Source organism: Pyrus communis, chromosome 1 (assembly GCF_963583255.1).
Source record: "Pyrus communis chromosome 1, drPyrComm1.1, whole genome shotgun sequence".
Classification (NCBI taxonomy): Eukaryota; Viridiplantae; Streptophyta; class Magnoliopsida; order Rosales; family Rosaceae; genus Pyrus; species Pyrus communis.
Window position 1 is genome coordinate 42,631,106 of NC_084803.1, and position 17,739 is coordinate 42,648,844.

Below are 17,739 nucleotides of genomic sequence, written 5' to 3' on the forward strand. Positions count from 1 at the left end.
ATATATAAAAGTGGGTTGACTCTATTAATGAAAGTATCCAATTATTATATTTGTATTATTTGTTTAAGTTTTATTTTGTGCATGTGTGCACTCTACCTTCAAAACTCCAATTTTCTTCAATTTATTTGAGAAATAATAAAGGAACTTTGAGATTCTTCTTAGACTTTTTGTCACCTCACAGTTTAATATAAATTCTCATGCAAATATTATAAAATATTATATAAAAAAATATAAGGTAACGAAAAGTTCATAAAAAAAAGTCTAATATTAATTCTCATGTGAATATTATAAAATATTATGCAAAAAAATGAGATAACAAAAAGTCCATAAAAAATCTAATTTTAACAAAGTCTCCTTAACAATTATCTTTTTTTTTTTTTTAGTTTTAATGAAACACTTCCGGTACTGTTCACTTTTAATAAAAAAATCATATTTTTACCTACTATTCACTATACATTTATTTGTCATTTTTCATTAAAACTAAAAAAAATTTGAACTTTTCGTTTGTTTTTTTTTTTTTGGCCATTGGCCACCAGCCTCTCCTCATTGGCCTTTTCAGCTGCTTCACCCCCCCTCCCAACGTCATCAATTATGTTGAACTTACTACCGTCACATCCCGGCCCTGGTGGGACCACTTCCCGGGCCCAACTCCACTACCGTAGCACGATATTGTCCGCTTTGGGCTTACCATTCCTTCACGGTTTTGTTTTTGGGAACTCACGAGCAACTTCCCAGTGGGTCACCCATCATGGGATTGCTCTAGCCCCCTTCTCGCTTAACTTCGGAGTTCCTACGGAACCCGAAGCCAGTGAGCTCCCAAAAGGCCTCGTGCTAGGTAGAGATGGGAATATACATATAAGGATCACTCCCCTGGGCGATGTGGGATGTCACAATCCACCCCCCTTAGGGGCCCGACGTTCTCGTCGGCACACCACGGCCAGGGTTAGGCTCTGATACCAATTTGTCACATCCCGGCCCGGGCGGATCACTTCCCGGGCCCGCTCCACCACCGTAGCACGATATTGTCCGCTTTGGGCTTACCATTCCCTCACGGTTTTGTTTTTAGGAACTCACGAGCAACTTCCCAGTGGGTCACCCATCATGGGATTGCTCTAGCCCCCTTCTCGCTTAACTTCGGAGTTCCTACGGAACCCGAAGCCAGTGAGCTCCCAAAAGGCCTCGTACTAGGTAGGGATGAGAATATACATTTAAGGATCACTCCCCTAGACGATGTGGGATGTTACAATCCACCCCACTTAGGGGCCCGACGTCCTCGTCGGCACACACGCGACCAAGGTTAGGCTCTGATACCAAATTGTCACATCCCGGCCCGGGCGGGACCACTTCCCGGGCCCGCTCCACCACCGTAGCATGATATTGTCCGCTTTGGGCTTACCATTCCCTCACGATTTTGTTTTTGGGAACTCACGAGCAACTTCCCAGTGGGTCACCCATCATGGGATTGCTCTAGCCCCCTTCTCGCTTAACTTCGGAGTTCCTACAGAACCCGAAGCCATTGAGCTCCCAAAAGGCCTCGTGCTAGGTAGGGATGTGAATATACATATAAGGATCACTTCCCTGGGCGATGTGGGATGTCACAATCCACCCCCCTTAGGGTCCCGACGTCCTCGTCGGCACACCACAGCCAGGGTTAGGCTCTGATACCAATTTGTCACATCCCGGCCCGGGACGGATCACTTCCCGGGCCCGCTCCACCACCGTAGCACGATATTGTCCGCTTTGGACTTACCATTCCCTCACGGTTTTGTTTTTGGGAACTCACGAGCAACTTCCCAGTGGGTCACCCATCATGGGATTGCTCTAGCCCCCTTCTCGCTTAACTTCGGAGTTCCTACGGAACCCGAAGCCAGTGAGCTCCCAAAAGGCCTCGTACTAGGTAGGGATGAGAATATACATTTAAGGATCACTCCCCTGGGCGATGTGGGATGTTACACTACCACAATATTTTTCTTCCCTTTTGAAGAAGTTGTCTTAGTGGTCACTCAATACTACGATCTGGTGGTATTTCTCTTTACTTAAAAGTGAGAGGTCTTAGGTTCAAATCTCGTAGATGACGAATTTGATACCAAATTAGGTTGCTCATTGTGTGACTTAGTCGAACTCCCCCTCTCTCTTTAGTGTAAAATATATCGTTGTACTAAAAAAAGAAACACTTTTGGTGATGTAAAAGTGCTTTTAATTATTTTAAAAGCAGGTTTTAATAAAATGGTATTCCATGTTGACTGCTCGCACTTAAATACATACCATATAATGTAAAATAATGAAGTTATATGGGTTTTATTTTTATACACTGCAGGGTTATAATTCACTCCTTAGTAATGGAATAATGGATAACCAATTAGCAAATTAACGGGTGCACTCAATTGGAATTTTAAGGATTTTAAGAGAGTTCAAGACATCGATTTTGAGAGAATTTTTATATTAGGTTTTAGAGAAGTTTATAAGACTTCTGTCATGAAGAATTTTTTTACAAGGAGCACTCAATATGCTAAAAACCAATATATACAATAAGTAAAATCATGTATTCATAGGAGGAAGGAAACGTATTAGTCCCAACTAATTAGGGTAGTTTCTCTGTCCCCTTCCATCAAAGTTCAAATTTCTCTCCGTATATATTAGAGTGTTACAAATATATATATGTGTGTGTGTGTGTGTGTGTGTATGGGGTGTCATATCCACACATTTTTTTTTTTACTTTTTACACACCTTTCTAATTTTCGGCCATTGAATCGGATAAATTGAAAAAAATCAAATAACAGAAATTAACAAAGTATATGTGAGAAGTGAAAAGGGGTGTGTGGGTACCACATCCCTATATATATCGAAAGGGATCTGCTCCGGATCCTCTCCTCCTAATCCATCAAATCAGGAGATTCGTACCGTTGAAATTTGATCCAACGGCTACAAACAGGAACCCACTAGTTATAATAACTTCAGTCGTTGAATCAATTTTCAACAACACGGATTATCTGATTTGGTGGATTAGAATGAAGGAATTCGGAGAGAATCCCTTTCCATATGTCTCTATCTTGTAAGAGGTAATAAACCTAACAGCCTAAACTTTTCCGGCAAGCATAAATGCCTTGAAGGTAACATTTCTGACCACGTTAGGCCCTCCCCAAGCTCTTTGAATCTCTTCAATCACCTCTTGTGATAACAAATCCACGCCTTGATCTTTAGCTGTATGGACTGATGAGGACGACCTTAACATCCTCAACACCCCTTCAAATGACACTTCCTTTGGTATTTCCAGTGCCACAGGCTGCCCTTCAGAACCCAAACCAATGCTCTCAAATGGAAATGGAAGTGTCCTATACCCTTCCCACAAGTACTCCCTCTTCGGGTCCCAAAACGGTTTACTTGCTTCATAAAAACGCTTCAGTACATCCTCGATTTCGGCATGTGTTACGCAAGCATTGTAGCCCCAAACTGCAATTACACCTCCTGGCTTACGCAAAACGCGCTTGACGAGCGAGTAGAACTTTGGGAGGTCGAACCAGTGCACGGCCTCTGCCACGGTCACTAAATCAACTGAGTTTTCGCCCCCTATTAGGTCAACCAACTCGAGGATGTTGGAGTGCACTCTTCAATTGGGACTCACTTATATCAGTTCCTATTACTTGCTCATAATGCTCTCCAAGCTGCACAAAGTAAAAAAAAACAGCACAAATTAGTACTCTTATTTTCTACAGTACACCGTTGTATGTGATCCATCGGTATTTGAATTGAGACTGTCATAATCTAGTCGTCCAATATACCAGTGCATTTTGGAATTTTCGGAAATTAAGAGGAGTACTAACAGAGAAAGCAGCTTGGCCATTGCCGGTGCCGACATCCCAAGCTAAAGAGTGTTTTGGTGTGAGAGCCGCCAGCATGGAGTACCATTAATCCTTGGGGTACGTTGGCCTTCCTACCAAGTAATCTTCTGCCTGCTTGTCAAATAAACCTGCCATTTTTCTGAAAATATATGTAAATATTTAGCCTTAATTAAAGAGAGACTAGCTAATGAGGAAGAGTGTAGTTATGGGGGTTTTAATTTAAAATGAACTTTAAAATGAAAACTGATTTAGTAACTACCTTCAATTTTCAATACTAAAAACCAAAAATAAAAACTAACAAGCTAAAAGTTATCGGACGAGTTTTCAATTTTTCAACTTCAATTTTTGAAAGAAATGAAAACTAAAATAGTTATCAAATCGAACCCTGAGGACTGCAGGAAAGCTAAGACAATTCTCCTTTCTCTTTGAATAGTCTAAGGTACGGGTTTATGGCCATTGTACCCTAATTAATTTTGACTAATCAATACCTGTTGAATTTGACATTAGAGTTACTTATGCAAGTGTTTCTTTTGCAGCACCCTCCCGTTTTATCTCCAGATTTTGCACGACAAATCTCTTAGTTCATAGATTTGATTGTAGCTAGCTCAGAATTCATGCATGATCAAAGATTCATTTTAAGAGCTTCTGTTTATTGATCCATAATGTTATGTTTGGACGAAATATTTTTAAAAAGCCCAAAGCATTTTAGACTCGATTTTTTAAAATGCTTTAGAAGAAAGTATTTATGGAACTTAGGCTAAATTCTTGGAACTTTAAAGTCCCAAGAATATTCAACTAACAATATTGTTAAATTGTCATGGAATGGCTTCAAACTGTTACAAATACATTGAAGCATAACTTTTCCAGCAAGCATATATAAAACACTTTAGCCATGCACCTTTTTATCTAACAAATTCACACCTTGTTCCCTAGATGCAGTGACCGGAGTTCGGACCTCAAAATCTTCGAAAACCGTTCAACGACAGCTCCTTCGGAATGTCCAGCGGCAACGGATTCCCCTCGCTTCCACAACCAAGGAAAGGGAAGTGTCTTATTACTATCAAACACATACTGGAACTTTATTGTCCCGAAAGGGAAGGGTTGTGCAAACAAGTTGATTCACAATAGGATCAAGTGCCAAACAAACTTCAATGTCATCGGAGCCCTAAACGGAGAAAAGACAATAACAATACGAAAGACACTGAAAATTACATATTCGCCTCCACACGCTTGTACAAGTATGATGGCAGCCTTGGAGTAGGCACAACTTCTACTGGGGTTGCCATGTAAGTGACCGCACCTGGATTTTCGGACATGTCAATCTCCTTTGGGTTCACGCCTTCGGGTGGAGCCCAACTGAAATGGTGCAACAGATGACCCAACATGGAGGCAACCAAGTTGATACCGAGTTGGGCTCCAGGGCATACTCGCCTGCCAGCTCCAAATGGAAGTAGTCTAAAATCATGGCCTTTGATGTCAAAGTCTTCTTCTAGGAACCTTTCAGGACGAAATTCATTTGGGTTTTTCCACACAGCCGGGTCACGCGCTATAGCCCAAATATTGACATGAACGATCGAACCCTTGGGGACGTCGTAGCCACCAATCTTGACATCGGCATTGGCTCGGTGTGGGAGCATTAGCGGTGCTGGTGGGTGCAAACGCAGTGCTTCCTTTGCAACACATTGTAGGTAAGGAAGGTTTGAGAAATCGTTTTCGGTCAAGACCTGGTCCACCCCAATAACCTTATCTAGCTCCTCTTGAGCCTTTTGTTGCACCCTTGGGTTCTTAATCAGTTGGGCCATGCCCCATTCAGCTGTAATAGCTGTAGTGTCTGTACCGGCAGCCATCATATCCTGAACAAATCGCTTGCTTCATTAGTTTTGAATGTAAGGAAAGTGTGCGCGATGACTATCTCATAGTGCTAATAACAGTTTCGTTAACTAATGAAAAAGGAAGCAACAAAGTGAGGAACCATTGATGTATTAATGTATACTAACTTACCCAAAGAAGTCCTATAATAGTGTCCATACTAAGGTCATACTTGTCCTTCAAGGTAAATAATGCATCCACGAAATGGTTCTTGGCAACGCCACCTCTGGAGCGTGCCTGAGTGTGTTCGTCCATGATTTCCCTGGTGAGTTTGTCTCTGTTTGCCTCATGTCGAGCAAACGCCTCTTCGTCAAACGGGCATGCCCAACGCAACCACGAAATGTGCTCAGCCACCGAGAGCGATCCGCTCTTCTTCACTCCATTGGCAATAAGAGCTCTGAATTCTTTGCCTTGCTCGTCTGTGATTTCATCTGAGTTGATGAAACGTTTCCCAAATGCTAGCCTTGTTATGTTGTTGAAAGCCACGGTTCCCAAATACTTCCTTACTGTCAAACTTTTTCCTTTGTTTTCTGTAAAATGGTGAGTAAATTGTTAACAACAATCACTTAACTGGTATAATGACGAGTTCGCAAGTGCATTCACCCAAACATATTCTTCCTTTGTTTTTTTTTTATTTTTTTTATATATATATTTATTAAATAATAAGAACTTAAAAAGATAACAAGTTTTGAAAGATCACATTCTGAATAAGTCGGGAGGGCTCTCAAACCACACTGGACAATTATTAATTGGGATGTCAAAAGTCAAAATACTGAGAGGCCAAGCTTTGCGATCCTCTTTGTGAGAATTCAGCAGATCCTCCAATCACGTCCATTGATCGTAAATTGTGCGATCAGTTTTTATCAGGCACTATTTATATTCAATTTTAAATTAAAAAAAAACTTATAATAACTTTTTATTGCACGATGTACGATGAACGGACATGATTGGAGGATCCTCATTCAAGGTTTGCTCTCCAGTGATCAATGTTATCATTCACTAGTGATCCATTAATACCCCCCTTCCAAAGCTACCAATCTTCAATGCTATCCAAAGCTACCAATATTCAATGCTATCCAAAGCTACCAATATTCAATGCTATCAATCTTCCATTAATACCCATCTTTTCTATGTTTTTAAAACGTTTTCGGTAAAATCTTTTGTGTTATGCCAAATTTCTGTCTTTAGTGGCGGATTCAGGAGAACAATTTGTATGATAGGAATATACTATTATAGTAATGTTTTGTGTTAGTAATACAAGGACATGTGAATAAATACTAAACAGACATGAGATGCTATGTGTCATACTTCTTCTCCTCCTTAATCAGGGGTTTATCTATTTGTTGGTTGATTTGCAATTTTCTCCAATTTATTTTAGTAAATATTTACTTTTCTTAAGAAGATTATACTTTCAATTAACTATTTCATAAAAAGTTAAAAAGTTAAGAGAAATACATACCAGGTTTGGTGCAGTGGTTGAAGACGGACTCCACCATAGCAGTGACCTCATCCTCTCTAATGGGTCTCAGATCCTCCAGCCTCTTTGCAGAGAAAAGCTCAAGAGTGCACACCTTCCTCACCTTAACATAGTGGGGCCCATAGTCAGCCCAAATAAGATCCTGGCCGTCCCTGCTGAGCTTTGCGGTTGATCTGTTCCTGTGCCTGTCAGCCAGTTTCTGGTCATTCTCCTTGAGTACTTCCTTTGCAAGCTCTGTGTTGCTCACTACGACGTTCAGTGTGGATCCAATCCACACTGAAATGATGGGTCCGTATTTCTGAGCCCACTCGTTGTAGCAGCGGAACCTCACCGGCGTTATCTGGTAGAGGTTTCCGATGGCGGGCCATGGACGTGGACCTGGCGGGAGCTTGAACCTGAGCCGTTGGTAGAGCTTGTATGCAAGGAAGATGAAGATGATGATTGATGAAATGGGAAGAAGTAGTCCAGAGAAAGCCATGTGAGAGTGCTAATGGTAAAAAAGTCCACGCTCCGGAGAGAGAGGGTTACTTTGTTGGACTTGAAACCTTGAAGATATATATATATATATATATATATATATATATATATATATATATATATATATATATATATTATTTAATTGAAACCTTATTGGTTTAAATGTTTGATCAAAATTCTTGAATTATGTACACCTCGGTAAATTAGTATTAATGTAAAATTTTGATGTGGAAATAACTCAAAAACTTCAATCAAAAGTATAAACGACATAAGGTTTGAATCAAGAAAATGTCATGACTAAGAATTGGAACCTAAGTTTTTCATATAAATATGAACAGAGAGATGTATGAAGTTATATTGCGATGTGGAAGTGTGAATCGAATATATAGATAGATGGAATTTAACTCTACATTTGTGGGCTACAAGTCAAGTACCCTTGCCAAGACTCCCAAGGATTTGTGGAAGTTCCTCCACAAAACAGTCGTTGGTCAATTTACAGACTTTTAAGCAGCCAAGCTTTATTCTTAATATTATGCATTTTTTTTTGGAATTTCTAGCTAGTGAATTTATTATTATTATTATTATTATTTTCTAGTGTGTTGGTTCTAAAAATTTCTAAGCTTGCATGGTACGCAGGTACCTGTGATGGAATGAGTGTGTAAAGTACATCTCGGAAAACATCGAGTCAAATTGTGATGGAAATGATTTGAATTGGTTTTCTTTTGGAAATTGCTAGCCGGACAAGTTCTTTTTTGTTTTTTTTTTTTTTTTTTTTTGGTCAAAAAATAAATTTTGTTAGATTTGTCACCAACAGGTCCGAACTCACATCATCATGTAAGAATTCAATACTTTTCTACGCTATGGTAAATGGTCACTTATAGCAAACACAAATCTTGCTTGCTAGACACGTTTCATTAGAAAAACAAATTTAGAATAAAAATCATGCAAAATCAAATGGATCAAAGATTTCAACACGGTACCCACTTCTTAGAAAATACAAAATAGAAATTGTCATGAAGAGCTTAAACCTTTTTCTTGTTGAGTGTATAAGAAGTCAAGCATAGTCCTGGTGAAACTATACTTGATGTTGTGATCATAATTCTTTTCAAGAGTGCTAACATCTAACTTAATTGATTTACAATGTTAATTCTTTCTTCTTCTTTTTATCATTTAATATAAGTGTAATCATAACTGTGGGCTTAAACATTGATTTAAACTCAAATGTTGAAGTTTAAAGGGTAAAATGAGAAAGTAGGGGGTTTATGATGACCATTTTATTTTGGTTTTTAAGAAGTGGGTTCCAGCTTGTATTGAAGTCTTCGATCCATTCGAGTTTTTCATAAACTTTTTTATTTTGTTTTTTGTTTTCTAATGAAATGGGTCCCAACTTGTACTGAAGAATGGATGAAAATGAAGCGTGTCTAGCGAGTCTTGCTAGACTTGCTTCGCTAGCCGTGTTGAAGAAGGGATGAAAATAAATTGTGTTAGTGAGTCTCGTTGGACTTGCTTTGCTAGCAGTATTGAAAAAGGGATGAAAAAAAAAATTATGTCTAATGAGTCTTGCTAGACTTGTTTCGCCAACGAGTCTGGCTAGCAATTTCCTTGTTTTTCTGGGATGAGTGGACAACAGAGACACACACAGAGTGTTAGGTGAAATAGAGAGAGGATTCTCGAAGAATCCTTTTTGTGAAGATCCCAAAAATCTTTCAATCACATCCGTTCATCGTACGTCGAGTGGCCAGTTTTCGTCAGATACTGTTTATATTCAATTTTTAATAAAAATTTTACAATGATTTCTAACTGCACAATGTACGATGAATGGATGTGATTTAAGGATTCTCTCTCGAAATATTCAGTTCCCTTGCTTTTTTGGGATGAGTGGACGGAAGAGACGCACAGAGAGTGTTGGGTGAATTATTTTTTATCTCAACAGTTCCTATTTATTTGTTTGGAAGGACATGGGCCATCGATATTTTAAAGAGAAATACAAACATCTTTTCAAATGAACCGTAAATTTAAGGAGGTCATTTAACATGTCTTCAAGAAAAACAAGAAACACTACAAATTAAATATCTGCAGCGACACGTTTGTATAACTGTGAAAGCAGCCTAGGAGTAGGCACAACTTGTAAAGGGGTTCTCATGTATGTGACGAGCCCTGGATTTTCCGACATGTCAATCTTCTCCAGCTTCACCCCTTCCACTGGAGCTCAATTGAAATGGTGTAATAAGTGGACCAACATAGAGGTCACCAAGTTGATACCAAGTTGGGTTCCGGGGCATACTCGTATTCCCGCTCCAAATGGAAGTAGTTCATGTCCACGTCCTCCTCGAGGAGCCTTTCGGGTCGGAACTCATTTGGGGCTTTCCAAACCACTGGGTCACACGCTACTGCCCAAACATTTACTTGAACGTTCGAACCCTTGGGGATATCGTAGCCGTCGATGTTAACGTTGGCATTGGCTCGATGGGGGAGCATTAGTGGTGTTGGAGGGTGCAACCATAGGTCTTCCTTTGCTACACATTGGAATAAGTAAGGGAGGCTGGAGAAATCAACTTCGGTCATGACCCGTTCGACCCCAATAACCATCCAACTCCTCTTGAGCCTTTTGTTGCACCCTTGGGTTCTTGATCAGCTCGGCCATGGCCCATTCAAAAAAAATGGTTGTGGTGTCCATATCTGCGTAATCATGTCCTGCAAACTTATAACCAACCAAATGTCAAGTGTATATTATATATAAAATTTGCACAGTTTTATTTCAAATGTAAAAGATCAACTACAAACACAATATATTAGAACATAAACACTTAATGAGATTATATATAAACACACAAATCACTGACTTGTTTCTTGCAGATAGAGGCTTGCAGAAGCAATCTCCTAAGACAGAAATTCGTCCCTACACCAGTGCAGCAGTCCTTGGACGTCTATCTTGCAGGATACAACTATCTAATCCAAGTTCTTGCACTAGAACTCGGATTCTTGGCGAATTGGTTGTGTTGTTCTCAGTGGAAAAATAAAGGAATGGTTATGTGAATTGTATTCTGTTTCTGTAATGCAAACCATATATATAATGGCATCATTTGAACTTCCCAACCGTTCATGCTTATCAGTTTTTGTTAAAAAGAAAACTGAATGCAACTGTTCATTCAAATTAAAAACTGAATGAAACTGACATTTGAACTTCCCAAGGCCCATCTTTGACATTTAATATATACACCCAAACTCTCCAAGTCTAAGGCCCAAGGTCCATGGCTTTGGCCCAATTCAATTCAAACTATAAGTGAGTGAACTCACTTATAAAGAGTTGTTCCAAAAGGTGTATGGCCAATGTGGGACTGGCAGTCCCACATAACACAAGTAAGTTCCAACAAACGCGACACAATTATTAGAAACATTCAGGAGACTGCACGGTAATAAAGTTGGAGTGTGAAAATCATTTTCCAAAAGCCTTTTAATAACTACTCACCCAAAGAAGTCCAATAATAGTGTCCTCACCAAGGTCATACTTATCTTGCAATGCAAGCAACGCATCCACAAAATGTTGCTTGGCACCACCGCTCTTGTTGCGTGCTTGTGTGTGCATACGACACTATGGGCTAGTACTGTAGCTAGGGAGACTAAATTTACAAACTAAATTATGTGTCACTATTAACAAATAAGCACATTAATCAGCACTTCAGTAATAATTCAATCATCAACTTTCATATCATTTAGTTTACAAAAACTTGGTCTACAAATTTATTCTCACCAGCATTGGCTAGATTATGGTTCATATCTACCAACCCCACAGTGCTAATTTAATTAATTAATAAGTGACTTTATGACCATGAGATATGAAAAATGCTAAGGGTACTTTCTAAAAAAAAGTGAAACTCTTCATGGACTCTCTAGCACTCTATGTTTTTTACACAATGTGTTATAATGTTGGTATGATAATTAATGTTAAATTGTGACGTGACAGAAAATTTATAAAGAGTCACTTTCAAGAAAATCCTCTTAACATTTCTCATGAGATATTGAGATGTATTGATCCAACGATGAGTCGATACATTATTATTAAAATTAAATACTTTTAAGATACTAGTTTTATCCGATCCATTGGTATTAGATTTGTAAACCTACATTTAACATTTCCCTTAAAAATGAAAACTGGTTTAGTAACTACCTTCAATTTTCAATACTAAAAACCAAAAAATAAAAACTAACAAGCTAAAAGTTATCATACGAGTTTTCAATTTTTCAACTTCAATTTTCGAAAGAAATGATAACTAAAATAGTTATCAAATCGAGCCCTAAGGACTGCAGGAAAGCAAATATATGAAAATAAACCTGCCATTTTTTGTGAAAATGTATGTAAATATTTAGCCTTAATTAAAGAGAGACTAGCTAATGAGGAAGAGTGAAGTTATGGGGGTTTTAATTTATACATGCTGAAATTAACTGTGAATATATTTTCTAGCTATTACTAGTAATAATTTTCAACTTCTTGGACTTTTAATTTTCTCCAGTCCAAGGGCCAAGAAAAGATCAATTCAATGTCATCGGAGCCCTAAACGGAGAAAAGACAATAACAATACGAAAGACACTGAAAATTACATATTCGCCTCCACACGCTTGTACAAGTGCGATGGTAGCCTTGGAGTAGGCACAACTTCTACTGGGGTTGCCATGTAAGTGACCAGCCCTGGATTTCCGGACATGTCAATCTCCTTTGGGTTCACGCCTTCGGGCGGAGCCCAACTGAAATGGTGTAACAGATGACCCAACATGGAGGCAACCAAGTTGATACCGAGTTGGGCTCCGGGGCATACTCGCCTGCCAGCTCCAAATGGAAGTAGTCTAAAATCATGGCCTTTGATGTCAACGTCTTCTTCTAGGAACCTTTCTGGATGAAATTCATTTGGGTTTTTCCAGACAGACGGGTCACGTGCTATAGCCCAAATATTGACATGAACGATCGAACCCTTGGGGACGTCGTAGCCACCAATCTTGACATCGGCATTGGCTCGGTGTGGGAGCATTAGCGGTGCTGGTGGGTGCAAACGTAGTGCTTCCTTTGCAACACATTGTAGGTAAGGGAGGTTTGAGAAATCGTTTTCGGTTAAGACCCGGTCGACCCCAATAACCTTATCTAGCTCCTCTTGAGCCTTTTGTTGCACCCTTGGGTTCTTAATCAGTTCGGCCATGCCCCATTCAGATGTAATAGCTGTGGTGTCTGTACCGGCAGCCATCATATCCTGAACAAATCGCTTCATTAGTTTCGAATGTAAGGGAAGTGTGCGCGATGACTATCTCATAGTGCTAATAACAGCCCCGTTAACTAATAAAAAAGGAAGCAACAAAGTGGGAAACCATTGATGTATTAATGTACACTGACTTACCCAAAGAAGTCCTGTAATGGTGTCCATACTAAGGTCATACTTGTCCTTCAAGGTAAACAATGCATCCACGAAATGGTTCTTGGCAACGCCACCCTTGGAGCGTGCCTGAGTGTGTTCGTCCATGATTTCCTTGGTGAGTTTGTGTCTGTTTGCCTCATGTCGAGCAAACGCCTCTTCGTCAAACGGGCATGCCCAACGCAACCACGAAATGTGCTCAGCCACTGAGAGCGATCCGCTCTGCTTCACTCCATTGGCAAGAAGAGCTCTGAATTCTTTGCCTTGCTCATCTGTGATTTCACCTGAGTTGATGAAACGTTTCCCAAATGCTAGCCTTGTTATGTTGTTGAAAGCCACGGTTCCCAAATACTTCCTTACTGTCAAACCTTTTCCATTGTTTTCTGTAAAATGGTGAGCAAATTGTTAACAACAATCACTTAATTGTACAAGGACGAGTTTGCAAGTGCATTTACCCAAACATATTCTTCTTCGTTTTTTTCTTTTTTCTTTTTAAATAATAAGAACTTAAAAAGATAACAAGTTTTGAAAGATCACATTCTGAATAAGTCGGGAAGTTTAAAGTCGGGAGGGCTCTCAAACGAAACTAGACAAGTATTAATTGAGATGTCAAAAGTAAAAGTACTGAGAGGTCAAGCTTTACAAATGAGGATTCTTTCTTGATCCTCTTTATAAGAATTCCGGAGATCCTCTAATCACGTTCGTTCATCGTAAATTGTGTGATCGGTTTTTGTTAGGTACTATTTATATTCAATTTTAAATAAAAAAATTTACAATGATTTTTTACTACACGATGTACGATGAACGATCGTGATTGGAGGATCATTGGGATCCTCACAAAGAGGATCCGGAGAGAATCCTCGTTCAAGCTTTGCTATACAGTGATCAATGCTATCCAAAGCTATTTTTACCCAAAAAAAAAAAAAATGCTATCCAAAGCTACCAATCTTCAATGCTATCAATCTTCCATTAATACCCATCTTTTCTATGTTTTTAAAATGTTTTTAAAATCTACCAATCTTCAATGCTATCAATCTTCCATTAATACCCATCTTTTCTATGTTTTTAAAATGTTTTCGGTAAAATCTTTTGTGTTATGCCAAATTTCCGTCACAGGTGTGGTATATGTAGTTTTGGTGGCCGATTCAAAAGAACAATTTGTATGATACGAATATATTATTATATTAACATTTTGTACTAATAATACAAGAACACGTGAATAAAAACTAAACACATATTGACATGAGACGCCTAGTGTCATACTTCTCCTCCTCCTTAATCAGGGGTTTATCTATTTGTTGGTTGATTTGCAATCTTCTCCAATTTATTTTAGTAAATATTTACTTTTCTTAAGAAGATTATACTTTCAATTAACTATTTCATAAAAAGTTAAAAAGTTCAGAGAAATACATACCAGTTTTGGTGCAGTGGTTGAAGACGGACTCCACCATAGCAGTGACCTCATCTTCTCTAATGGGTCTCATATCCTCGAGCCTCTTTGCAGAGAAAAGCTCAAGAGTGCACACCTTCCTCACCTTAACATAGTGGGGCCCATAGTCAGCCCAAACAAGATCCTGGCCGTCCCTGCTGAACTTTGCGGTTGATCTGTTCCTGGGTCTGTCAGCCAGTTTCTGGTCATTCTCCTTGAGCACTTCCTTTGCAAGCTCTGTATTGCTCACTACGACGTTCAGTGTGGATCCAATCCACACTGAAATGATGGGTCCATATTTCTGAGCCCACTCGTTGTAGCAGCGGAACGTCACCGGCGTTATCTGGTAGAGGTTTCCGACGACGGGCCATGGACGTGGACCTGGCGGGAGCTTGAACCTGAGCCGTTGGTAGAGCTTATATGCAAGGACGATGAAGATGATGATTGATGAAATGGGAAGAAGTAGTCCAGAGAAAGCCATGTGAGAGAGCTAATGGTAAAAACACTCCACTCACGGAGAGAGGGTTACTTTGTTGGACTTCAAACGTTGAAGATATATATGCACTTATATAGAAAGCCTTCAAGTGAAGGGATCTCTATTTTTCAAAAAAAAAGAAAAAAAAAGGAATATCCTCATGATCGTTAGATTTGATTTTAATGAAATTCTGTGGTTGAGATTATATGGCTTGTGATTTAATTTTAACCATAGAATTTCATTAAAGTCAAATATAACGGTTAAGAAGGGTATCCACATTATTTTTTAAAAATGAGAATCCCTTCTCTTAAAGGGCCTATGTGTATGTATATATATATACTTTTATATATATATATATATATAAACGTATATATATTCTTTAATTCCTTATTAGTTTTCAATGTTGGATCAAAGTTCTTGAATTATGTAACCTCAATAAATTAGTATTAATGTATGTAATTTTTTAAATTTAAAAAAGTTTTGTAATTGCAGTTACCCATATTTATAGAATTAAAAACTCATAATTTGTTATTTAAATATTAAAGACAGATTAAACTCTTAAAAATCTTTATCATAATAATCTTCACAATCATCAATACCAGCCTTAAAACCCAGAACCTTGAGGAATAATGTACTACAAAACATTGGGTACATTCTCTTACGAACAATGTACTGTATATGTCACATCCCGGTCCGGGCGGGACCACTTTTCGGACCCAACTCCACCGTAGCACGATATTGTCCGCTTTGGATCCCCAGCACACCCTCATGGTTTTTTTTCTGGGAACTCACACGAAAACTTCCCAGTGGGTCACTCATCATGGGAGTGCTCTCGCGCGCTACTCGCTTAACTTCGGAGTTCCAACTGAACCCGAAGCCAGTGAGCTCCCAAAAGGCTTCGTGCTAGGTAGAGATGAGAATATACATATAAGGATCACTCCCTTAGGCGATGTGGGATGTCACAATCCACCCCCCTTAGGGGCCCGACGTCCTCGTCGGCACACCACGACCAGGGTTAGGCTCTGATACCAAATTGTCACATCCAGGCCTGGGCGGGACTGCTTCCCGGGCCTGACTCCACTGTAGCACGATATTGTCCGCTTTGGACCCCCAGCACACCCTCACAGTTGATGTGGGATGTCACAGTATAACATGGGTCCATTCTTCGAATAAACCTTGTATGGATACATACGAGGTTTATTCTAAGACTGAAATAAAAAACATATGGGAAAACTCCACATGAACTCATATTATGCATCCATGTTTATAAGTGGGTACAATATTTATTGACGTATGGGTGGACCCAAAAAAAAAAACACATAGGTAAGTGAAATGGGGTACATAATAAAAACATAAATATTGCACCAAAAAATTATAACATGGATACACAAATGAATACAAAATTATAGTGTTCACTTATATATGGATACATAATACAAAATATTTTTTTCGCACTTTTAATTTTTTTGGTAGAATGAAAAAATAAACAAAAAGTTTAGGAATTAAATTGTATTGAAAAAGTAATTAATATAGGATGATAATTAGTTGCATGAAATAGAGGGGTTAAACACTCAATTAAATTCTTATTTATAATACATAAAATAATCTAAAATGTTGATGTAAGAATAACTCAAGGACTTCAATTAAAAATTTAAATGACATAAGGTTTCGATCAAGACAATGTCATGACTAGGGATGGGAACCTAAGTTTTTATATAAATATGAACAGAGAGATGTATGGAGTTATATTGCAATGTGCAAGCGTGAATCGAATATGTAGATAGATGGAATTTAATTCTACATTTGTGGGCGACAAGTCAAGTACCCTTGTCAAGACTCCCAAGCATTTGTGGAAGTTCCTCCACAACACAGTCGTTGGTCAATTTACTTGACTCCAAGCTTTATTCTTAATAGAGTAATCATTTGAAAATTTTGCAAAACTCAAGAAAATGAAAAAGAAAGACTCCTTATATACCACAATCATCATTTAATTAACTAATTTTTCTTAATTATTAGTTTATTAAATAATAAACTAAATTTAAAATTCTGATTAATTCAAATGATGTGGCTGTCCACATTAAATACCACCTAAGGTGATGTGAAAATGTGGTACAAAAAACATGGAATGAATAGCATTACTCTTCTTAATATCATGAGTAATGCTATTCATATCATATTTTTGTACCATATTTTCATACCACCTTAGATGACATCTGATGTAGATAGCCACATCATTTGAAAAATTTGCAAAACCCAAAGAAAGGAATGAGAAAGACTCATTGTATACCACAATCATCATTTAATTAACTAATTTTTCTTAATTATTAATTTATTAAATAATGAACTAAATTTAAAATTTTGATTAATTCAAATGATGTGATTGTCTACATCAAATGTCACCTAAAGTAGTATGAAAATGTAATACAAAAACATAGTATGAATAACATTACTCTAATATCATGCATTTTTTCCGAATTTCTAGCTAGTGAATTTATTTATTTATTTTTTCTAGTGTGTTGGTTCTAAAAATTTCCAAACTTACATGGTGCGTAGGGTCAGCAGGAAATTGTGATGGAATGAGTGTGTAAATTACATCTCGATAAACATCGACAGACAAATTGTGATGGAAATGATTTGAATTGGTTTCCTTTCGGGAATTGCTGGCCGGACAAGTCTTGCTTTTTTATTTTTATTTTTATTATATCAAACTATAGATTTTGTTAAATTAAATATTAAATTTGCCACCGATAAGTCCGAACTCATATTATCAAGCA

The 17,739-nt window shown here is 38.2% G+C and overlaps 2 protein-coding genes and 1 pseudogene across 2 annotated transcripts; all 3 read right to left on the reverse strand.

Annotated features, from left to right (window-relative positions):
* Positions 1 to 2,717: 2,717 nt before the first annotated feature.
* LOC137724850 (uncharacterized) lies at positions 2,718 to 3,974 on the reverse strand (annotated as a pseudogene).
* Positions 3,975 to 4,644: 670 nt separating this feature from the next.
* On the reverse strand, positions 4,645 to 7,718 carry LOC137746922 (cytochrome P450 98A2-like). The gene is made up of 3 exons (XM_068486935.1): positions 7,168 to 7,718; positions 5,841 to 6,238; positions 4,645 to 5,692 (listed from the first exon to the last, which is right to left on the reverse strand). The coding sequence occupies exons 1-3, from the start codon at positions 7,661 to 7,663 to the stop codon at positions 5,048 to 5,050; spliced, it is 1,539 nt and encodes a 512-aa protein (XP_068343036.1). The 5' UTR covers positions 7,664 to 7,718; the 3' UTR covers positions 4,645 to 5,047.
* A 4,336-nt stretch (positions 7,719 to 12,054) lies between these two features.
* On the reverse strand, positions 12,055 to 15,013 carry LOC137745907 (cytochrome P450 98A2-like). Its single transcript, XM_068485943.1, has 3 exons — positions 14,476 to 15,013; positions 13,047 to 13,444; positions 12,055 to 12,902 (listed from the first exon to the last, which is right to left on the reverse strand). The coding sequence occupies exons 1-3, from the start codon at positions 14,969 to 14,971 to the stop codon at positions 12,258 to 12,260; spliced, it is 1,539 nt and encodes a 512-aa protein (XP_068342044.1). The 5' UTR covers positions 14,972 to 15,013; the 3' UTR covers positions 12,055 to 12,257.
* Positions 15,014 to 17,739: the final 2,726 nt, after the last annotated feature.